Below are 25343 nucleotides of genomic sequence, written 5' to 3'. Positions count from 1 at the left end.
CTCTCTTTATTCCCTTTTCTGTCCCTATGTTTGTTTTACTCCAATTTACCTTTTTTCTTCTGTCTTTCACTCTTTTACTTTGTGTTCTTTTCTTTCGTTAAGGAGATAAACCATGAGCTCATCTTTCACAAGATTCCAAATGTATCGTTGACATCCCTGCACCATTATAAGATTGACATTTGAGTAACTTGCAGTGCAAATATAGTGCAATGTTAATGGTAAGCATAAAAGTCCAGTAGAATCACAGACAACAAAAACAAAAATTGCCAGAAAAACTCAGCAGGTCTGACAGCATCTGTGGAGAGAAAGACAGAGTTAATGTTTCGAGCCCGTATGACTCTTCTTCAGAATTGGCACGTCATAACATTCAAGGCTATGGGCCAAGTGCTGGTAAATGGGATATGGTAGGTAGGTCAGGCGTTTCTCACGTGTTGGTGCAGACTCGATGGGCCGAAGGGCCTCTTCTGCACTCTGTGATTCTGTGATCTTAAATCTGTGTCCTCTGGTTCTCAACTCCTCAGCCAAAGTGAGCAATTTCTCTCTATCTACTCAGCATAAACCACTCATGGCTTTGAACACCCCTATCAAATCTCTTCTCAACATTCTCTTGTCTAAGGAGAACAATCCCTGCTTCTCCAATCTATCTGTGTAACTGAAGTCCCTCATCCCTGGAATCATTCTCATATTTTTCTTCATCTTCTCTAAAGCTTTCACTTCTTTCCTAAATTACGGTGCCCAGAATTGGGCACAATACTCCAATTGAGGACAAACCAGTGTCTAATGAAGGATCATTATAATTTGCTTGCTTTTGCACTTTATGCCTCCTATTTGTAAAGCTCAGGAACCCCTCCTTATGCTTTTTAAATCACTTTCTCAACCTGCCTTACCACCTTCAATGATTTGTGCAATTTACCCCATGGTGTCTCTATTCCTGCATCCCCCTTAGAATTATCTTGTTTGGTTTATATTGGCTTTCTTCATTCTTCCTCCTAAAATGTATTAATTCACATCTCCCTGCACTAACTTTCATCTGCCTTGTGCCTGTCCATGTGCTCTTGAAATCTATCACTGTCCTCACAATTCACAGACTTGCCAAGTTTTGTGTCATCTGCAAAGTTTGAAATTATGTCCTGAAATCCCAAATCTAAATTATTAATATACATCAAGAAAAGCATACGTCCTAGTACCGACCCCTGGGAACACCACTGTATACCTTCCCCCCAGTTTGAAAAACAAACATTTACCACTGCCCTCTGTTTCCTGTCACTCAGCCAACCATGTATCAATGCCGCCACTGTCCCTTTTATTCCATGGGCCTTAACTTTGCTGGCACTTTATCAAACACCATTTGGAAATCCATATACACCATATCAACAACATTACCCTCATCAGCCTTCTCTGTTACTTCACCAAAAAAACTCAATCAAGTTAAACATATTTAGCCTTTAACAAATCAACACTGTCCTTAGTTAACCCACATTTGTCCAAATTACTGTTAATTTTGTCCCGGATCATCATTTCTAAAGCTTTTCCACCACCAAGGTTAGACTGACTGGTCTTATAGTTACTGAGTTTACCCTTACACCACTTTTTGAACAAGGGTGTAACATTTGCAGTTCAGCAGTCCTGTAGCACCACACCCAAGGGGGATTGAAAGATTATGGTCACTACCTCTGCAACTTCCACATTTACTCCTCTCAGCATCCTTGGATACATCCCATTCAATCCTGGTAATTTATCAGATTAAGTGCAGCCAAACTTTCTAATACCACCTCTTTTTCAATGTCTAGCCCATCCAATGTCTTAATTATCCCCCCCTTCACTATGACTTTGGCAGTATCATCTTTCCTGATAAAGACACATGTAAAATGCTTATTTAGTAGCACAGCCATGTCCTCCGCCTCCATGCGTAGATCCCCTTTTTGGTCCCTAATCAGCTCCACCTGCCCTCTTGCTACTCTTTTACTATTTAGATGCTTATAAAAAGACTTTTGGATTCCCCTTTATGTTAACTGCCAGTCTCTTATATTCTCTCTTTGTCTTGCTGATTTCCTTTTTCCCTGCTTCTCTAAATTATCTCTAGTCAGCCTGCTTCTAACTTGCATTAACAACCTGACAGCTGGCATACGCAGCTTTTTACTTCTTCCTCTTACTCTCTCTTTCGTCATCCGGGGAGCTCTACCTTTCCCCCTTGTAGAAATTTACCTCGACTGTACCTGAATTATCTCTTTAAAGTAGCCCAGTGTTTCGTTACAGTATTGCCTTGCCAATCTTCAATTCCAATTTACCCAGGACAGGACAGATCCATTCTCAAACCAATGAAATTAATCCTCATCCATTTAATTATTTTTACTGTGGATTGCTCCTGTCTTTTTCCATGGCTAATCTAAATCTTATGGTACAATTAACATAATTTGATGGTAAAGCTCAACATTGCATGGCCTATTATAGCCTCACTAAGAAGTGAAATGCAACTGACAATTAGAGTCTTACAGTCCTCACTGCTTATTACCATAATTTTGATTGATCAAATGGCACCCATAATTTACGAGGAACAAATGAATTTTCAGAATTGTTCTCATTAATGACATCAAACCAAAATGCAGTCTCCAGAAATTGCATTTGAGCACTGCAGCAGCCACAAACTCTGCCCCTGTTTGGCATTGTTGGATAACATTGATATTTGTGATATTGATGATCTGCCTACATTTTTCCACAACGCATTCTAAAACAAAACACTTTATTTAAAAGTGCAAAAACACATTAATCATGGAGTTAGTGATTACTCTCATGCTCTGACATGCCATGTTAATGACATGTTAATTATTTTGTTAGGATTCCCAGGTGAAAGGCATTGTTTAATTAAGTACTTTAAGCACATGTAAGCAGGGGATAGCTGGGACACTGGGTGTATTGGGGGAGAGCTATGAGACAACAAAGTCAATAAACACTCAATAAAGAAAAGCTCTGTGCCTTGATTTCAACTTCACCAACTGACTTGGATTCTGTTAACATGCCATATCGATTATAATCATTAGTTAGTTGAAATAAGGATATATGTCACTTCAAAACATTTCTGTGCTCCGGAAGTGATGATGTTCTACCTCCACTTGCTACCACTTGCATGTTCAGGAGAGCAGCAGTACAGAATTGTGGGACTGAAGCACTCCACTTTCCCTTAAATAATTTCTCTTCTATTCTAAAACCTCCCATGACATTTTTATGACCACTGTGTAAAACATGAACTGCTTGTTATTGAAAGCCTTGATGGTAAACATGGGAGATATCAAGAGCAAAGTACTGCAGGTGCTGGAAATCTGAAATAAAAATAGAAAATGCTAAAAGCCCTCATCAATTTTGGCAGCATCTGTGTAAAGAGAAACAGAGTTAATATTTCAGGTTGATGACGTTTCATTAGACCTTTATATCAATATGTTTCTCCCTCTATGCCTCTAGGTGGAGAATCGTACTGGGAAAAACCTTTCAAGGATGAGTTCAAACACAACCTCTCACATGCAGGTCGAGGCATCCTCAGCATGGCCAACTCTGGACCCAACACCAACAAGTCGCAGTTGTAAGTAACTGTCCAGTGGCCTCCATTTTTTTGTTCCAATCCTTCAAGTGAGCCAAGATAATTGCAAACTTTTTTTTTAGGTTTTTTGAAAGCGGCATGCTCATAAAATTCCCTTTCAGAAATGTATTATTTCAAACATTTTGACTATTTTACCTCAAAGGGAAAAAGTGCATGAATATGTTTAAATTCTAGTCCTTCATGGAAGCTGAAACATTAAGAGTGCTAGTGGAAGAAACCACTCCACTTTCATTTCATTATGTAGGATTTTCATTTACTGTCTTACGCCCTGGTTCCCAAAACGTACGACATTGAATGAGAATTCTACATAATGCAGGCATGAAATTTATACCAGTCACCTTGATATCTGTTGATCACTGCACTGAATTCTGTTAGTTCATTAGTTTTTCTTTACATGGCAAGTTCTTCAATTCAGGCAAAGGTATTATATAATTTATATAATTTTATTATGTAAGTAAAGTTATTAGTTTCCCAAAGGTAAATCTAAGTCATAAAAATCATCCACTTCCAGGAATCTTTGGCAGAGGCTTGGGAAGAGATCAGTGCATGTCCGCTGAGCAAAGGAACAGTCAGAAGAGCAAAAATAAAGACAGAGAATCATTTCTTGGTAAATGAGACATGTATTGTGCATAGCTAGGATGCAGTTATATTCTAATGTTTAAATAGAACTGTCCTATCCTTTATGGTTACTGAGTTTAGCAGGGGAACTATGTTGTAGGACTGTAGGGAATCTGAATCTAGTTTGTAATGTGGTCACATCCTTTGTGCACAATGTTTAGTAAAAAAACATCTTTATGATCTTAATAAATAACTGCAGTGCAATGAGAAATAGTGAAGATTTTGTTTCATTAAATAATGGAATAGTGGGAAATGTAATGAAAGAAATGAGTTCACTGTTGGACTCCACATCCCCCTCAAAGCAACCAATTTGGAAGTTGTTATAATGTTATTAAATTTCAAAGGATCACATCCAAATGTTCAACATTTACATTCAAAACTAATAGCTATGTTTTTTAGTGCCACTTCTTCCACCAATTGTCTAAACTCAAACACATTCACTTCAGAAGAGCAGATAATGAGTTTTGTGTTGAAGCCTATGACACCATAAATGGAAGCCTCTTTAAATATCAACCAGTAATTGCCATAAAGTAAGAGTTTGTTTAATGTGTGTTAAACATAAAGCCTGTTTATCTTTCTATTTACAAAAAATGTTAGTTTCTGGCTTATTTATGTCAGTGTTCCTTTTTAGGATCCTTTAAACCTGGAGACTTTTTTTTAAATTGTGACTTTTTTTTCTTTAATTTGTTCCTTGCTGCTGCTCACAGGCAGCAACCATTCACTGTTTCCATGTACACCCAGCTTAAAGAAGCTCTGCTGTTTATAAATTGAACAAGGTACCAAAAAATGAAAACCACAGCTGAAGAGCATGTTTTCATAATGGCCTCTTCTGTCTTCTCAGCTTCATCACATTCCGCTCATGTGTCTATCTGGACAAGAAGCACACAATCTTTGGAAGGTAAGAGATACTTGATACTATCAGCACATTGTAGTGGGTCCATGAAAAGGAAAGAAAAGCTCCCTATGTTGGAAATAGGCAGCAGGTCAGTCAGTATCTGTAAAGAGAAAGGACAAGCTAATATTTTGGGGGTACGCCTTTGTCAGTAGATCTTTACAAATCTGAGTATTTCTAGCATTTTTTTTGAGTACAATTGAGATCGGAGTAGTTCTCCTTTTCCAGGTGTATGCAGAAATATTGTTTTTTCCTCTTCCCCCTGTCTCTTTGATCAACTTTTTGTTTTCCTTTTCCTATTACTGTAATGCAGCCATGTAAGGATCAGCAGAAAGCAAACTGCATTCTCCATTCTATAATACGGGGACAGGGAAGAAAAAGGAAATAAGTCAGTGCTTTTCGTCACCCTCACAAACATAGAGCTGGATTTTGTGCCCCCACTCCCCGCACCTGCTGGATGTATTTTCGGTGGGGGGAGCACCCAAAATATGGGAACTGCCCAACCCACCAACTTTCCGCCCACCCCTGCGCTGTCCCCTATAATAGCTAGGTGTGTGATGCTGAAATCAGCAACCTGCCTGCCATATTTAAATAAATAATTAAATGACAGTCGAGCTTATTACCAAGCCAGTTGGCCAGAATATTATGTTGCCTATGCTATAATACAGTTGGCATGAGCAGGTGGGCTTGAGTGGGCAATACATATTTAAAGCCAGCTTGAAAAAGGATGGGAAGGAGGTGGGGCACATCATTTGGGGGTACCCTGTGCACATCGGGGGCACCCACCCACCCCCACACCATCAAGATGTCTCAACCCCACTCTTAATCCTCCACCCTCTCTCTTCCCCCTCCCTGGGCTCTTGGATCCCTCCCCGCCCAAAAGGCCCAGAACTTGCTTGTCTCAAGCATTTGTCATCCTTGCCACCGATCCTCCTTTCACTCCTGGCAGCAGAAACTACTGAGCTCTGGAGCTTCTGGCAAATCATATTGGGCGACAGCTCTTGAGGGTGGGACCTCCTCCCACTGAGGGTCGAAAGTCCCACTCCCAGCTAGTTTAGCCTGCCTGCAGCGCATTATGGCAGGTGGGGGGGGCGGGCCATTATGAAAGCTAGCCTTTGTTGTGATTTCCAATATGCTCAATTTCACAAACTTCCCCCTTCGCTTACTGTCCCCAAAACAGAGTTCAAAATCCATGCTGTCATCTATAAGTCCTTCTACAGCCTCAGTACCTTCCCCTAGCTGTGCTCTTTAACCCTCTAATTTTGTCGCCTCCTTCTGTTCCATGACTGTCACCTAGGCCAAATGTTTAAAATCTCCTCCCTAAGCCCTAAGCAAAAATCCCCTCACAATCTGCTTTTTAATCATGATTTTGCTCACCCCTGCCCACACTTGTATTACTGTTCTTTGTCCATTTCCTCCCCTGTAAAGCACCTTAGGGCATTTTCTAGGTAGATGCACTGGTGAAAATTTAGTTTATTCGGTCACTTATTGGAACGTGCAAGTCTAGGTGGGGTAGAAGAACAAAGAGATCTCGGTATACAAACACACCATCACTAAATGTTGCACTGCAGCAAGGTCACGAAAAAAGTAAACCAAGCACTAGGCTTTATTACTTGAAGGATAGAATTGAAAAGCAGGAAAATATGCGAAACCTTGGTTAGATCACACTTTGAGTACTGCATAGGAAAAGGATATAGAGGCACTGTAGAGGGAGCAAAGATGATTTACAAGCATAATACCAGGAATGCATAGGTATATATATCAGGAAAGAATTGACAGGCTGGCTCTTCTTTCTCTTGAAAAAAGAAGGCAGAGGGGTGACCTGGTAGAGGTCCTTATAATTATGAAATGTTTTATTAAAGTGGATACAGAAAGAATGTCTCCTTTCATGGTGACGGGCATAAGCAGAGCCAATGAAAACAGAAAATGCTAGAAAAACTTAGCAGGTCTGGCAGCATCTATGGAGAGAGAAACAGAGTTAACGTTTCGAGTCCGTATGACTCCTCTTCTAAAGAGATGTAGAAATGTGATGGATTTTATACTGTTTAACAGACGGTGGAGCAAGATAGAAGGTCAGGTATAGGTGGGAGCTAAGGAGAGATTAACAAAGATGTCATGGACACAAAACAAAGGGAGTGTTAATGGTAGTGTTAAAGACTAAAGAAGGAGCTGATAGTGGCATAAAGGTAAGATAGCAGAATATTAATAGTAGGACAAGGGTCAGCCCTCTGTGAAATCCCAACATAGAATCAAGTGACAGATGGCCCTGTGGGTGGGTTGGGGTTTTCAAAAAAGTTTCTTGTAAAGGCGTTGGATGAGATGAAGAATAAAATGAAACTTTTTTTAAGAAGTTTTGTTAAGGCGTCGGATTTTTTAAAAAGCAGAGGCCATCAGTATAAAATAGGCACTAAGAAATCCAATAGGGAATTCAGAAGAAACGTATTTACTCAAAGAGTGGTGAGAATATGGAACCCACTATCACAGGGAGTAGTTAAAGCGAATAGTATAAATGCACTTAAGGGGAAGCTAGACAAGCATATGCGAGAGAAGGGAATAGAGGGTTATTATAATGGATTTAGGTGTGGAAATATGGGAGAAGGTTCAAATGGAGTATGACCACTAGCATGGGCTAGGGTGGACAATTGACTTGTTTGTGTGCTGAATATCCTATTGTTATGACCAGTGAGGACATGTCAGGATTCTGCCTTTCTTTTCCACACCTCAATTGATCATAACAGGGTTTGTGATTTGTAGGGTTGAAGATATTAATTCAGTGTCTGTACTTGACTATTTACTGCTGATTGCAAATAACTCAGACCGCCAGGCTTTGAGTTTAAACACAAAGGGGTTAGTTTTTATTGTGCTAAAAACCCACCCAGGTAAAGATACTTAAAGGCAAACCCACATCCCAACCTTTGTGCACAAGCATTTTGCAAGCATGCAAAATTACAAATTATATAGTTGAGGTGGTTAACTTTTGGGCAAATTTGGTTCAGTGATAAAAGTCGAAAAATAGAGAGTTCACGGTTTGATTCCTTTGCTTTTGTTCATGACTGAAGCAGTTTTTTTTAAATGGTCCTGGTTTTTCCCCTGGAAACGCTACTTTGTGATTTTGAAGTGTCCTTCAAACTTCTCTGTCTGTTGACCCCTGTATGATATAAGCAGGCAGAGTTCCTTTTGATTGAAATTCTCTGTCTCTGTGATGTATTCCAAACGGTAACAGAGATAGGGCTCTGAACTTGAAAACAGCAGGGAGAGAGATGGTGTTATTGCTGCATTTGCAGACTACTACTTCAAACAGTTAAAAGCAACCAGGGTGTTGTAATAAAGGACATTTCAAAATGTTAATTCTAGTCACATGACTTCTCTCTCCATAGTTAATTCTGGCCACATGACCTCTCTCCATAATGAATTGAGAATTCCACAGAATGAAATTGATTAGCTCATGCCTGGACAGACCTTGACTATTGTGTCATGACCTAGGTGATTAGTTTTTTTTAAAATGTCCCAGCCATCACTTCTGAATGGACCATTCTTCCCTGTGATGAGCTAGGAGGAACACATCAACACCTTCTATATAGCCATTGTTTCAGTAGACTTCCTGTCTCTGCCTGAAAGGTAACTTTATAGAAATGCAAACTGTGAGAGCCAGTTTATCTTTGAGGTAATTCTTGACATCCACTGGTGTGAAATTCATAGGAGGTTTGCCTTGCATGTTCTAATTGTAATCCACATTGGAAACTTCCAGAAACTGACCTACTTGAAATACCAGACATGTCAAGTGACCTATGGCAGCCATCTTAAGTCAGTGTCTTTGCTTGCGTTAAAAGTCTGTTAAGAAATTCAATATATATTTGACCAGCCTATGAAATTAAAGATTAATATTCCACATGCACACATCACATAGTTATGACACTATACAAGGTAATCCTATGTTTTTGCATACAACCTTAGTAAACTAGCAAGTGTAGACTGAACTAGATGTTGCGAAATTGAGACTATGGTGTTTGGTTCAGAGAACTCGAGTCTCTCACATCTAACATTCTCATTTAATTTATACTACTACATCTGCGCAAGTTGTTGTAGTGAAGACTGCCTGTATTCTGAGTCTGAATAACTTGACACCATTTATTGATGAATTACATTATTTACACAAATGTTTAACCAGGGCTACAAAAGAATGCAAGTCATTGCACCTGGGACAATGCTCATTGTAGTTTTCTGATTCCATGCTTTCATTGAACAAACATTGACTTTTCTAAAACAAAATAAAAACAGAATTACCTGGAAAAACTCAGCAAGTCTGGCAGCATCGGCGGAGAAGAAATCAGTCAACGTTTCGAGCCCTCATGGCCCTTCAGCAGAACTGAAGCAAACATTGCGTTAGCCCTTTGCTTTCTGTAATTTACAAAGATTGAGAAAAGTGATTGGACACATTCCATTGAGCTAAGCAGCTGTTGCCAGGAATTGTTGTGCGGATTGTTTTCTATTAAATGCTGTATGTGTGTGTGTATAAAGTTAGATGTATTCACACTAAACATTTTAATTGAGCTATTTATTGCAAAGAGAGTGTATCTTGAAGGAGCCAATTAATCTATGGACGATTTAGTCCATGATCCTGGATTGGTTGGTTTCACACATTTTCACTCTGGTGGGTTTTCAGTTTTCAGACCTTTAAAATCTGCATTATTGGTTTTAGTTTGCCATGACTTACCCCACTTACTGTGCACTCTTGAATTACAACATTAAGCAATTATATCAGATATGTTGTAATCATAGACATAGTAACAAATAAAGAGGGGAGAGGCTGTGACTGGTATTTGTGGTCAACTAAAATACCTTAACACAAAATGCAATTTGAAACACAATCAGAAACAAACTATACAAGTTTTTAACCTCTAGCAAGAACGATACTTCAAACGGGTGATAGAAAAGGGTTTGGAGGGTATAGTGGTAGTTCAGGCATTCTATCTTATTCAGTTACCTAACCAAGTGTGAATCTCTAGCCCATATAAGAACATTTCCCAATGAAAGAAAGCCCATTTTCACCACTGGCTGTGTTGGTAGAAAACTCAGCAATAAGATGGGTGTGGGAAATAGCCAGGAAACACAGCAGTAAAGCAACTTTTGTGGATGTCTGCATATTTCCAAAAAATAGTTCACCGCAACATTCACAGCCATCGCCAAAGCAATGCTAATGGCATTATTGCAAGGTCACAGATTTAAAGAGAATATGTTCTTATTTTTATTATAGAAATATAGGAGAATAAGGGGCAAAATTAGAACTAGCAAAACAAAATGAGAGAGCTAGGCACAAAGAGAGAAAGCAAGAAAGAGGCAGAGTGGAAGAGAGGCAGGAAAATTAGAGTGAGAAAATATTAGAAACATATAGAAGAGTCTTTGAACACAATGGGGGATAAACAATTGACGATTTTAAAAACCCTGCTGTTAATGATTGGGAGAGTTGACATTTCCCAGCACATATTATGTAAAAAGTGTCCACAATCCAGTGACCAAGAGTGTGAGAAATCTATGTACTGTCAGCAAGCCCAACCAGACCCAGAAAAATCATATATTCAGCATTTGTGTGTAACACTGAAGTTATCTGTATAAATCTGCTATCTTAGCCGATAGTTCTTGCCCCTGTTCTTCAACCTTGATTTCTTGCAGTGATTTATTAGAAAGTATAGAAATTAAATGAAAGTTCTTGAGGTGTGTTTTGTATGAGTAAAGTTTCTGGATTAAAGATACAGAGCAGATCTCAATGATACTCCATTCTAAGCAATGAAGTGTTAACCAATTTTTAGTATAGATTAAAACATTTGATTTTCTCACATCCTTATGAGCCAATTGTTCTGTTGGGCTATTTTATAGCATATTTCCATTTCATTTCATTGTTTCTTTGTATTTTGAGTTTAGTGATTGCTTTGGAATTTTTGTTCTCTTTGCAAACATAATGGATGTGAGTGCAGGATCAGAGCAGCAGCACTGTGTTGTAGAACTAGCCTTCAAACTTGAAAGCCAGTAGTTCAAAAGGGAAAAACTCTCTGTGTACAATGGTATGAAATGAGCTTTCTGCTGATGGTGCCAGATGCTGAATTCTCCTTTTACAAAAGATGTTTTATGTGTTTTTGAGTTTATAGTTTGTCCAGAATTACATGCAGTTCTCTCATGTTCAGGGTTTAATCTATGGTACTTAAGGATTGTTTTCAAAACTTAAAATGAATCAAGCCTCTGCCATTATGATATTGGTATTAAAACACCTGCGATGTTCGGATTCATAAGCCTAAGCATCTTTACAGTCCTGTCTGGCTTGAGGCACTACAGCTTTCATTAGAAGTGGAACTCGATTCCAGTTGAACAAATTGCCAAAAAATTACTCCTTAAGCAAAAATATTTAGTCAGGAATCACAATTAAACTTTGCATGCAATGTAACAACATTTTTGGTCAAAATTTAAATCAATGGGCATAGGGGGCAAAACTCTCCATTGGTTGGAGTCATATCTCACAAAAAAGATTGCTGTGGTTGTTGGAGGCCAATCATCTCAGCCACAGCACATCACTGCTGAGGTTCCTCAGGATAGTGTCTTAGGCCCAACCATCTTCAGTTGTTTGATCAATGACCTTCCCTTCATCACAAAGTCAGAAGTAGGAATGTTCACTGTTGATTGCACAGCATTTAGTAACATTCACGACTCAGAATCACAGAATCATTACGGTGTAGAAGGAGGCCATTCAGCCCATCGTGTCTGCATCAGCCCTGAGCATTTTAACTTAGCGCCAATCTCCATGCCTTTTCACCGTAACCCTGCACATTATCTAGATAGAAACAATCATCCAATGCCCTCTTGAATGCCTCAATTGAACCTGCCTCCACCAAACTTCCAGACAGTGCATTCCAAACCCTAACTACTCGCTGTGTGAACAAATTTCTCACCTCGCATTTGCTTCTTTTGCAAAACACTTTAAAACTGGGCCCTCTGGTTCTCGATCCATTTACGAACGGGAACAGTTTCTCCCTATCTACTCTGTCCAGACCCCTCGTGATCTTGAAAACTTCTATCAAGTCTCCTCTCAGCCTTCACTTCTCCAAGGAAAACAGTCCCAACTTCTCCAATCTTTCCTCATAACTGAAGTTTCTCATCCCTGGAACCATTCTCATAAACCTCTTCTGCACTCTCTCCAATGCGTTCACATCCTTCCTTTGGTGTGACACCCAGAACTGTACACAATACTCCAGCTGAGGTCTAACCAGTGTCTTCTATAAGTTCAGCATAATCTCCCTGCTCTTGTACTCTATGCCGTTATTAATGAAGCATAGAATACTGTTTGCTTTAGAAACAACTCTCTCTACCTGTCCTGCCACCTTTAATGACTTATGCACCCAGGTCTCTCTGCTCCTGCAGATCCTTTAGAACAGTATCCTTTATTTTATACTGTTTCTCCCATGTTCTTTGTACCAAATTATATCAACTCACACTTCTCCACATTGAACTTCATCTGCCACCTATCTGCCCATCCCTCAAAAATGTCAATGTCCTTTTGAAGTTCTACACTGTCCTCTTCACAGTTTAAAATTCTCCCAAGTTTTGTGTCATCCACAAACTTTAAAATTGTCCCCTGCACACCAAGATCTAGATAATTTATATATATCAGGAAGAGCAAGGGTCCCAATACCGACCCCTCGGGAACTCCACTACAAACCTTCTTCCAACCCGAAAAACACCCATTAACCAATACTGTTTCCTATCCCTCAGCTAATTTTGTATCCACGTTGCTACTGCTCCTTTTATTCCAACTTTCCTTACATGTCTGTATTCCTCACAGTGGCACTGTATTGAACGCCTTTTGGAATTCCATGTACACCACATCAATGGCCTTGCCCTCATCAACCATCTCTGTTACCTCTTCAATAAACTCCAGCAAGTTAGTTAGACACGATTTTCCTTTAACAAATCCATGCTGACTCTTCTGAATCAATCCACGTTTACCCATGTACAAGATGCATTGCTGCCAAGCCTCCTTTCGACAGCACCTTCCAAACCTGTGACCTCTTGCACCTAGAAGGAGAAGGGCAGCAGACTCGTAGGAACACCACCACCTGCAGGTCCCCCTCTGAGTCACACACCATCCTGACTTGGATATCATCATTCCTTCACTATCACTGGGTTAAAATCCATGAACTCCCTACCTAACAGCAATGTGGGTGGACCTACACCACATGGATTGCAGTGATTCAAGAAGGCTGCTCACCACCACCTTCCCAAGAGCAAGTAGGGATTAGCAATAAATGTTGTCCTTGCCGGCATTGCCCGCATCCCATGAATGAATAAAAAAAGACTGAGTTTGTTGAAGCCACAACTGCATCGAGTGCACTTCCCACATGAGTTGGACTGCCTATGACATCAAAGCCAGTGACTGAAGAGCTCTGATTAATAAAATTCAGCAGATCTGTAGAAAAGCTGAAGTAGGTTTATGGAATTCTCTCTGGATTAGAATCATGTTAGCCCTGGTAGAAACAACCCAAATGGCACTCTGTAAACTCTGCAAACAAAGTCACACTTTGCTGTGCATTATTTTCTAGTCTATGCTACATAATTTCCCATATTCAAATTTTGCAAAAGCTAATTGTGGTGTGAAGAATATCTAGTTTGCCATGCATTTAGTGAGATGCAGTGTTATTTTGGTGATGGAAAAGCCTCAGAATTCATGAACATCCCAGCATTATAAAAATCTTTAGCACCCTGAAATAACTGGATATTATCATTGCCAGGGAGGCTGATTCAGTTCATTCTGTGGCCATTAAGCATGGGCTGGGGAACCAGTATATGGATGGGAGCAATGACACATATTGTGGCGCTTAGAAGGAATAGTAACTAGGTAGGATGGTGTGTATGAGATGCTCATAGAGCAGTATAAATAACAACAACTGGGGGAGTGAGACAGAGCTCGATAGGCTGCAGTTTGCTGTGGACTGGAGAACCACACAAGGGCTCTGGAGGGGGCAGAGCGCGCTTGGGAGAGGGTCGGCAAAGGCTCGGTGGCAGAGGGAGCAAGCTAGCAGAGGACAGGGCATGCCAGAGAGAGTAGCTGAGCAAACAACGTCACTAATCGTGCAGACACAAACCAGTACCACACCAATAATCTCAGCTGTGGGTGAAACCGCACAAAGGCTGGGGAACGCAGTGTGAGCCAAGTGCGCATGCCACTGTTCCTAGTGCCTGGCCAAGCAGCATCAAGAATTAGAGTGATTAAAAACAATGTGCATTTTCATAGCATGATATTAGTAAAGTGCCCGACAAATGTTTATTTTACTTCACAAGCCCTTAGACCCCTTTCTTAAATGCACAAACCTAAAATGGTCACGTAGAATGGTTGAGTGTCAAATACTGTTGTTGAATTCCCCACCATCAACATTGTAGGGGTCGGCATTGATTAATAACCCAATTGGACCACTCACATAAATGCAATGATTAATAGAGCTGGTCAGAGGCTGGTATCCTGCAGTCAGTGGCTCACCTCCTGACTCCCCAATGGCTCACCACCACCTCCAAGACACAAGTTATATACTTAATGGAATATTCTCTAGCTACATGGATACATATAAGATTCATCAAATTCAGCACCACCCAGGACAAAGCAATCCAGTTAATCGACAGCCCATTCACCTTAAGCAGCCACTGCCTCCATCACTGGCTCACTGTGGTTCCAATATGTACTATCTACAAGATGCATTGCAGCAACCTGCCAAGGCATCTCCAACAGCACCTCCCAAACCTGCAATCTCCACCACCTAGAAGGACAACAGCAGCAAGTGCATAGGAACATCAATACAAGCTCCCTTCCATGTCATTTGCCATTCCAATTTAGGCATATATCACCATTCTTTCATGGTCAGTGAGTCAAAATCCTGAAACTCGCAACTTTACAGCACTGTGGGAGGACCTTCACCACGTGGGCTTCAAAAGTTCAGGAAGGTGGCTTACCTATGCCTTTTCAAGGGCAATTAGGGGAGGGCAAAAATGCTGACTCTTAAAAAAAAATTGAGCAGTAGGTTTGTGACACATATCGCAAAAGACTGAATAGTGTGTTTTTCTTTCCGCTGGTCTTTAGCTTTGCCAGCTGGAAATTCAATTGCGCCTAGGTTTTGACACCACTAAGACTTGACCCCGATCTCTTTGTATGCTTTGTTTAAGCTTCAGTGCTATTGATGGGTGTTCTGCATGAAAGGCACAATAACCTTATTAGTCAGTATCAATCAACATTCCTCACTGTTTAGTTGTCTGTAAACTGATATAGCCAGAATGTAGATCATAAATTGCAGCAGAGACTAATAAAATCACAACTAGCCTGGGGCAGAGGAGGTCCTTTAATCTAATTTGATTAAACCACTGATTAAATGTTTTTTGAGCACCAGGTTCATACGAGTATAAAGTTGTGCTTGAAATTAGATTTTTATCTGTTTCTGAACAAAAGGCACATACATGTCCCTAACAGATGATTGATATCAGGCACACGACTCAGCTGGTGGAGTGCCCAGATATGGATCTAAAGTTGCGTCACATTGTGAATTGACAAAGCAAGTTCATTTTATTTTGTTCAATGATATAACCGGGTATGGCAGGAGAGCTGGAGCAGGGCCAGATGTCTTGTGACACACTGATGTTGGTAGAACGTACATAGGCTCCACAAAGTTATGCTAGAGTTATCAGTGGGTAATAAATAGCTCACAATATAGTGTATTCCCCAGAGAGTTGGGTTCAGTAAGTGATGGTTGAAACTTGCCACAGGTTCATGTTGAAACTGAGAATGTATGGGAAATAGGCTGAAGAATGCAAAGCAGCAGCTAGTTATTATTGGAATAAAATGGGGCACTTGAGATGTTAAAATCAAATCCTGTGACACTATTTCAAAGAAGAACAAGGGACTTCTCCGCTGTGTCCAAACCAATATGTATCCTTCAACCAGTACCACTGAAGCAGATTATCTGGTCATTATCACATTGCTGTTTGTGGGACTTTGTCTGCGAATTGGCTGCCACATTTCTTGAATTACAGCAATGACTACGACGATAGCACTTCAAAAGTATTCCATTGGTTTTAAAGCGCTTTGTGACACCCTGAAGTCGTGAATGGTGCTCGATTAGTACAAGTCTTTCCTAAATGACTTGCATTCAAGAGCTAAATGCAAAGTGATCAGATTCGTAAATGATATCAACCTAAAGGGGACAATCAAATCTGAAGAGGCACCCAAAACAAGATACTTAAGTATGCATTTATCTAGATTTAATTTTCTTAATGTTTATTTGCTGTTAAAGCATTCTCGACTTTAGGTTGTTTTACCATTAACTCCAACACATTAAAACTAACATTTGATCTAGGTCTGAGTGCATAACCAATTTAGTTGACCAGTCAAGCTTTGCAATTGCTCTGTTGCTTCTTTAAATGTATCACCTTTCTGTGATGACCTGGTATGATCAACTGCGATGGGAGTAACACTCTAAATAGGATTGTTGATTATAAGTTTTTCCAGATATAAAAACAGAAAATGCTGGAAAAACTCAGCAGGCCTGGTAGCATCGGTGGAGAGAGAAACAGAGTTAACGTTTTGAGTCCATATGACTTTTCTTCAGAGCTGAGGAAACAGAGCTCAGCTCTGAAGTAGAGCATTACAAGACTCAAAACGTTAACTCTATTTCTCTCTCCACAGATGCTGCCAGACCTGCTGAGTTTTTCCAGCATTTTCTGTTTTTATTTCAGATCTCCAGCATCTGCAGTATTTTTCTTTTATTCCAGATCTACTTTGCTTAACGTCTAAACCAATTTAGTTAAAAGCCCCAGAATCCTGACTCTGAATTTGAAATTCCACTCTAATTGAAATAATGACACATTTCTAAAATTCTGCAGTACCACCCAATAAATAATCATGCATCATGAAGATGCCTGAAAGTTTTCCTTTAAGGGACCAATAAACATTGCAGAATCTGCTCTTAAGTGAACAATCTACTTTCAGCAAAATAGATCCCGCTGAAAAATATAATTTCCTGGAAGCATCATTCAGGCAACAGACAAATCTGTGTAGTTTCCATAGTTTTCCTTCTACATCTGCTGCCTCTTTAAGCAGTTTCAAAAAACACTTCCCTCCAGAAAGTAATGCCTGGCAGAAATGCGGATTTTATGTCATCTGACCTACACACCCATGAATATGTGACCAAAAGAGCTGAAATGATTTTTTTAAGATCACTTTTCCCACTGTGGGAGACTCCATTCTGACATTTGTATCACCAGTTGCTCTTCAAAACACCTAGCAATTAGCCTCACTTTAGCCTTGTATTTTCCATTCATTAAGGATGTTTACAATATTACAAATTTACCAATGTGACAAAGCTGGTTGATCCTTATCTGGTAGCTAAGAATAAACTCCAGATTCTCTCAAACTGTCTAACTCCCTTGGTTTTGTATCTCTGGTTTATTCTCTTATTAGTTTTATTAGCAGCCACCAAAACTTCACTTCAATCATGAGGAATTCTGCTTCTAGTTCCATTATGAGGCTGTCCTGTGGCCTTTATTTCATTGTCTAATCTATTCAAGCTACAGCCTCTCCTTCCACTTTCATGTCTGTTGGGACTACCACAGCAAGCTCTTGCACTATTGGAAGCTCTTTTCTTTCGTATATTGTTTTCTAATGTAAGAGTCATTTCTGCACTCACTATCAGCACTTGCACTGTACTTTCTTTCCACTGTCACCCCATCCTGACAGTTCACAAACCTCACTTCTTGCCATCATCCTGAAATTCAACAAATATTTAAACTTGCTAGTAACTTTTCCTGTACATCCGACAATTGTCACATCTCTCCAGTAACTAGACCGCACTGGGTATGGGTCACCAAGTACCCACTCTGGGCAATTGGCTTGTGGATCTGATAGATCTGTCTGTGTGTCATGACTATTCACATTACCATTACCCAGCCCTTGATCTACTGCATTCTGTTCCTGAGGACCCTCGTCACAAAACACATAAACATTTGAGGTACAAGGTTCCTCATTTATTTTAATCAGCTGCTCAGGGTCTGAGATTTTGTAATTAATTCCAATTAATTGTGAGGAATGAATCTTAGCAGTTTGGCTGCTGTGTTTGATAAGCACTGTCTTACCATTACGACCTTACCAGGGCCTTTCCACTCCCTATAATCTCTCTTTTATAGTATACTAAATCTCCTGAATTGAACTTTAACTCAGATAGTCTTATGCAGTACCTCAGTGGTTTCTGAATTTTGTCCAAGACCTCAGCTTTGGTGAAAGCTTGATCTCCTGCATGTAAAGCCGAGTGTGCCGAAAAAATTGAACTAATTGTAGTACCTTTTCAAACAGGAGCACTAGCGTGCAGAACAGAAGGTAATTTTGGATTTCGCCTACATAGAGACTGTATCTTACAACCATCTGGAGTGAATTTTTTCATGAGCCACCCATGCTAGGTGGTTGACAACCTGCAGCCTGGTTGATTAGCTAAAATTTTATGCAGCATTTCAAAAATCACAGCATGATTCCATTCACAAAATCCATTGCTGAAAGGATTTTCAACTGTGGTATTCATGACCATGATGTTCATATTCAGACATGACTGTGAACTTGTCATTGGCAAATTCCAGTTCCGGTCAGGAACTTCACTGGTGTCCCAAGTCTGGTCCCATCCATTTCACCATGATTTTATGCATAATAATACCATTTTGTCCTTGCTATGTATTTTAGAAAAGGATTAAAACTCATCACCAGGACTATAACATGTAGAATGAAAATATTTCTTTGTCCTATACCTTTAGATCCAAGGGCAACATAATGTTTTCTTAAAAAGATACAATAATGCCTTGAAAGGATAAACTGACTTAAAAAATAACTGCCTTATTATGCTCCATGTCAAGTTTCAGTTCTGCCTTCTCAAAGGAGATTTACTCAACAGCTTGGGTATCTTCCCAGAAACTACAACAGTGCTTATAAAATGCTTTACCCCTGCTATTTTACATAGAATTACAACTGTCTTTAGTGACCTCAATGTGTTGTCATAACCAAACCTAAAGTTAGTAGTACTTTCCTGTTCCTTCATCTTGCCTCAATCATTGCTACTTTGCAACTCAAGATAAGAACATAAGAAATAGGAACAGGAGTAGACCATTCGGCCCCTCAAGCCTGCTCCGCCATTCAATAAGGCGATGGCTGATCATCTTGTATTACGATTTCCACATTCCCATCTAACCCCGATAACCTTCGATTCCCTTGCCTAACAAGAACCTATCTACCTCTGCCTTAAAAATATTCAACGACCCCGCTTCCACCACATTATCAGGCAGAGAATTCCAAAGTCACACAACCCTCTGAGAGAAAAAATTTCTCCTCATTTCTGTCCTAAAAGTGCGACCCCTAATTTTAAAACAGTGCCCCCTAGTTCTGGACTCACCCACAAGAGGAAACATCCTTTCGACGTCCACCTTGTCAAGGCCGTTCAGGATCTTTTATACTTCAATCAAATCACCCCTCACCTTTTTATACTCCAGTGGAAACAAGCCCAGTCTGTCCAACCTTTCCTCATAAGACAACCCACTCATTCCAAGTATGAATCTAGTAAACCTCCTTTGAACCACCTCCATTGCATTTACATCCTTCCTTAAATAAGGAGACCATAACTGCACGTAGTACTCGAGGTGCGGTCTCACCAATGCCTTGTATAACAGAAGCATAGCATCCTTACTTTTATGTTCAATTCCTCGCATAACAAAGGATAGCATTCCATTAGCCTTCTTAATTACTCGCTGCACCTGGATACTAACTTTTTGTGACTCATGTACTAGAACACCTAGATCCCTCTGACCTCAGAATTATGCAGCTGTTCTCCATGTAAGTAGTACTCTGCTTTTTTGTTCTTCCTGCCAAAGTAAACAACTTCACATTTTCCCACATTAAACTCCATTTATCAGATCTTTGCCCACTTACTCAACCTATCTATATCCATCTGCAGCCTCCTCATGTCCTCTTTGCAACATACTTTCCTACCTACCTTTGTGCCACCTGCAAATTTAGCTATGTCTTCACACCCCTCATCTAAGTCATTGATGTAAATCGTAAAAAGTAATAAAAGTCTATGGCTAACACACTCAACACAGGACTCCCGACTGGTATAATTTGTTCAGATTCATCATTATATTCATCTTTCACATAATTGTCTTTATTATGTGTCTTTTCAAGGACCTGGCCTCTTTGCACTGGGCAGTTCACCACATAATAATACTTCAATTCACACCTGAAGCACCCATTAACTGTTCCTTGGGTATTCCTTGGATTAATTCACCCATTATTTTTCCAATTTTGTCTTCTGTGAGAATAGCTTGATCTGCTAAAGGCGATTTCATCCTCTTTCTGCCTGTCTTTAATCCCCCTAGTGTATTGATTTCATTTTGTATCTAGACTATTTCGAAATCTGTCCATATTCTTGGGTGTCAGCCGAATGTCTCATTTATTCCATGAAGGCTAAAGGAAATGAATGGCTCCCCAATTTTATGTTAAGGCAGCAGACATCTGATAAAACAGCCTTTCCTTCTGAGAACTGAACACTAGTTGGAACCAGTTGCCTGTCCGCATAAGACATCTTAGCACAATTCAGTAATTTAAATAGAGATCCCTAAATTTGGATTTCATCAATCTTTTATGTCATCTGTTGAAGTCCATGATATATCCTTCCATGGAATGACCTTCTGTTTTCCAAAATCTATCAAATTCTGACCATGCTTCATGGATATTTAATAGATCGACTTTCTTCAGATTTCATCCAAGAACTCTCATAGATGGCCCAAACCTTCATTACTATTCAACTGATGGGTATCCATCGCAAAAAATACTTCTTTCTGATTTTACTTTTTCTAGCAAGCGACAACCCCAAGGGCCATGCCTTGTTTTCTCTTTTGTAGGGTTCTAACGTTTGTCTATGTGTATGCTTCAATCTTCCACTGGTCATGTGGTTCAGACTTCATGAACATTGGAGGATAATCATAGACCAACACTTTAAACATGCTTTCTGCCATTCATTCATCCATCCACATTGGCCACTAGGATTTTAGTTTTATGTCTGAAAATTTGATTCTTAGTTTCCAACCTTTACTTTCAGGCAACCATTCTCTACTACCGTGTTCTGTTCTATAAAACCAGGAGGTGAAATATAGAACTGGAGCCAACCTTTATACCCTTTCATAAGCTTTTTATTACAGAGATACACATTTCAAACATACTGTCTACATCTTTTGAAGAGTCTATTTACAGGAGCACAAGTAAATCCCCTGTTAATGCCCACCATCTTCATACAATTATGCACAATTAATATACGATTGACACAAAATTGACATTGCCCTATGGATAGTAGAGGCCAAATGGCCTTCCTGATCCATATTTACTTTGTGTAAAAGCTCTGCAAGTGAAAATTTTTGTTTGTAGTAACCATCAGCCTATTTGCAAACTGGCAATGTTTCCATTTGCATCGATGTGAATGGATTCATTGCTTGGCACATGGCTATTGTAATGCCAAGAACATCTATTATGATTGTTAAACCACTGACCTGCATCTTACATTCTCTGCGCAGCACTGAATTTGAGTAGGGACAAGTGTGAATGGCTCTCCTTCACAATTCACAAGCAAAAAAAACCCCCTCAAATACATGAAATCATTGAAGGGTAACAGCAATGAAGGAGACCACTTGTCCCATCATGTCCATGCCAGTTCTCTGAAAGAGCAGCTCCCCATCCCACTCCTACGCCTTTTCCCTGTAGCCCCTTTCTCTCTCTAGATAATTATCCAATTCTCTTTTGAAGCCTTCAATTGATTTGCTTCCACCACACTCAGACAGTGCATTCTAGATCTTAACCACTCTCTGCATAAAAAGGTTTTTCCTCATGTCGCCATTGCTTCTTTTGCCAATCACCTTAAATCAGTGTCCTCTAGTTCTCCATCCTTCTGCCAATGGGAGCAGATTCTTCCTATCTACTCTGTCCAGAGACTTCATAATTTTAAGCACCTCTATCAGATCTCCTCTTAATCTTCTCCAAGGAGAACAGTCACAGTTTCTCAAACCTATCCAGAGGAGTCATATAAAGTTGCTAGAAAAAGTAGCAAGCCTGAGGGTTGAGAATTCAGTAGGGAAGGACCAAGAGATTGATTAAGGGGGGAAAAATAGAGTATGAGAGTAAACTTGCAAAGAACATAAAAGTGGATTGTAAAAGTTTCTATAAGTTTGTAAACAGAAAAAGATTAGTGAAGACAAATGTAGGTCCCTTACAATCTGAAACGGGAGAATTTATAATAGAGAACAAGGAAATGGCAGAGCAATTAAACAACTATTTTAGTTCTGTCTTCATGGAGGAAGACGCAAATTAACTTCCCAGAAATACTAGGGAACCAAGGGTCTAGTGAGAAGGAGGAGTTGAAAGAAATTAGTATTACTAGAACAATAGTGCTGGAGAAAATAATAGGACTGAAAGCCAATAAATCCCCTGGGCCTCATAACCTGCATCCCAGGATACTAAAGGAGGTGGCCATTGAAATAGTAGATGTGTTGGTTGTCATATTCCAACATTCTATAGATTCTGGAACAGTCCCGGCAGATTGGAGGGTGACAAATGTAAACCTACTATTTGAAAAAGGAGGGAGGAAGAAAACAGCAAATTACAGACGGGTTAGCCTAACGTTAGATGTTAGTGTGTACAATGAAAGCACATGGAATTGGGGGTAATATACTGGCATGGCTTGAGAATTGGTTAGCAGACAGAAAACAGAGTAGGAATAAATGGGTCTTTTTCAGAGTGGCAAGCGATGATTAGTGGGGTACTGCAAGGATCAGTGCTTGGGCCCAGCTATTCGCGATATGTATCAATGATTTGGATGAGGAAACCAAATGTAATATTTCCAAGTTTGCTGACGACCCGAAACTTGGGAATGTGAGCGATGAGGAGGGTGTTAAGAGGCTTCAAAACAATTTAGACAGATTGAGTGAGTGGGCAAAGACATGGCAGATGCAGTGTAACGTGCATAAGTGTGAAGTTATCCACTTCGGTAGGAAAAACAGAATGGCAGAATATCATTTAAATGTTGATAGATTGGGAAATGTTGACGTACAAAGGGACCTGGGTGTCCTTGTACAACAGTCACTGAAAGCAATCATGCAGATACAGCAAGCAGTTAAGAAGTTAGCTGGTATGTTGGCGCTCATTGCGAGAGGACTTGAGTACAGGAGTAAGGATGTCTTACTGCAGCTGTTCAGGGCCTTGGTGAGGCCACACCTGGAGTACTATGTGCAGTTTTGGTCTCTTTACCTAAGAAAGGATATACTTGCCCATATAAGGAATGTAGTGAAGGCGCTCCTGGGATGATTCCTGGGATGGCAGGGTTGTCATATAAGGAGAGGTTGGGCTGACTAGGCCTGTATTCACTGGAGTTTAGAAGAATGAGAGGAGATCTCATTGAAACATATAAAATTCTGACATGGATGGACAGACTGGATGCAGGGATGATATTTCTTCTGGCTGGGGGATCTAGGACAAGGGGTCACAGGCTCAGGATATGGGGTAGCCCATTTAGGACTGAGATGAAAAGAAGCTTCTTCACTCAGAGGGTGGTGAACCTATGGAATTCTCTACCACAGAAGACTGTGGAGGTCAAGTCCCTGAATATATTTAAAAAGGAAATAGATTTCTAGACTCCAAAAGCGTCAAGGGGTATGGAGAGAGCACAAGAGTATGGCGTTGAGATAGAGGATCAGCCAAGATCATATTGAATGATGGAGCAGGCTCGAAGGGTCGAATGACCTACTCCTTTCTATGAGAGAAATGGATGGTACCAGTCCTATATAAGAACAGTTCTTTCTCCTATTTTCTATGTTTCGATCCACGTAATTGAATTTCCTCATCCCTGGAACCATTCCCTTAAATCTTTTCTGCACCCTCTCTAATGCTTTCACATCCTTCTTAAAGTGCAGTTTCCATATCTGGACACAGTACATCACTTGAGGCTGAACCAGTGTTTATATTGATTTACCATAAATTCCATGCTTTTGTACTCTATGCCCATATTTATAAGGCCAAGGCTTCATTTGCTTTATTAACCGCTTTCTCAACCTGCCCTGTCACTTTCAATAATTTGTGCACACATCCCCTGATCCCTCTGCTTTGGCACCCTCTTTAGAATTGTACCTTACCTCTCCTCATTCTTCCTACTAAAATGAATAGCTTCACACTTCTCTGCATTAAATTTCTATAAAATCTGCCATTTGTCCACCCATTCCACCAGCCTGTCTATATCCTCTTGAAGTATATCACTGTCTACATGTTAGTTCACATTATGAAGGGTTGGGTCATGAGTTGCAATGTTGCAATGTGGTATTCAGATTTGGGTACAATACATTTGTTGTCCTCCAGTCACATAAACCTATGATTTGCAGGAAACACGGTACACAGCAAACCTGCAAGTTCCTGTAAATTATCCAATCCTTTGGATTCTAGACCCAGCATCTTAGAAGAGTTTTCTGTACAGAGTCCTGAGATGCAGAAAACAATAAGCATTGACTGATATTCTGGGACTCTGCAACTATACAGAGTCATGATCACTCTCTTTGATTGTATCCACTACTCTATTTTCTGTCTCTGGTATTTGTGACGTACTGCATTGAAGCTAATTGTGCCCCGCATTTGACTCTGCTATTCAATCACACCTCAGTTTTCTAGGAATTGGTTCACTGGAGTTGTCTGCATGATGGATAGGCTAATATTCTCAAAGAATGTTAGTGAATATGTATTAGGAGATTGACTATAAAGCAGATAGTGATTCTTGATATAAAATGTTTCACACTGAAAGTGGGTTGTAAAGTATTAGCCTTGCTTACTAAAACCTGCAACCTGATCTCTGATGCAGCCCCTGAAGAGAGCTGATAATAACTGGTAGTAATTAAACTCTGGAGCATTAAAAGATGTCTACACCTCTGATATCCCTGAAAGCAGCCCTCCAGATTTTAATTACTGTTACATGTGTCTTTTGCCCACAGATGTCCAAATCAATGGCATAACTGCTATCAATCTATTTTCTGATTGGATAGTTCATAAAGTGTGGTACTGTCTGATGGATAAATCACTATACAAGTTTTATGGTGTGCATTTTGATGAAAACTGCGCAATTTGCACATTCGGGTAGAATTCATACACTTGGAGTTGAA

General features: G+C 39.9%; 1 protein-coding gene across 1 annotated transcript in view; it reads left to right on the top strand.

The window, feature by feature from the left end:
* Positions 1-25343, top strand: part of ppil2 (peptidylprolyl isomerase (cyclophilin)-like 2) — a 406540-nt gene that overhangs the window by 322363 nt on the left and 58834 nt on the right. The window contains exons 15-16 of the mRNA XM_078553895.1: positions 3457-3574; positions 5052-5108. Coding sequence (XP_078410021.1) covers positions 3457-3574; positions 5052-5108 — 175 coding nt within the window. The remainder of the gene's footprint in view (positions 1-3456; positions 3575-5051; positions 5109-25343) is intronic.

The sequence above is a fragment of the Cetorhinus maximus genome, chromosome 12 (assembly GCF_964194155.1).
Source record: "Cetorhinus maximus chromosome 12, sCetMax3.hap1.1, whole genome shotgun sequence".
NCBI classification, from domain to species: Eukaryota; Metazoa; Chordata; class Chondrichthyes; order Lamniformes; family Cetorhinidae; genus Cetorhinus; species Cetorhinus maximus.
The sequence above is the reverse complement of the archived record's forward strand: the minus strand, read 5'-3'. Positions and strand labels throughout refer to the sequence as shown.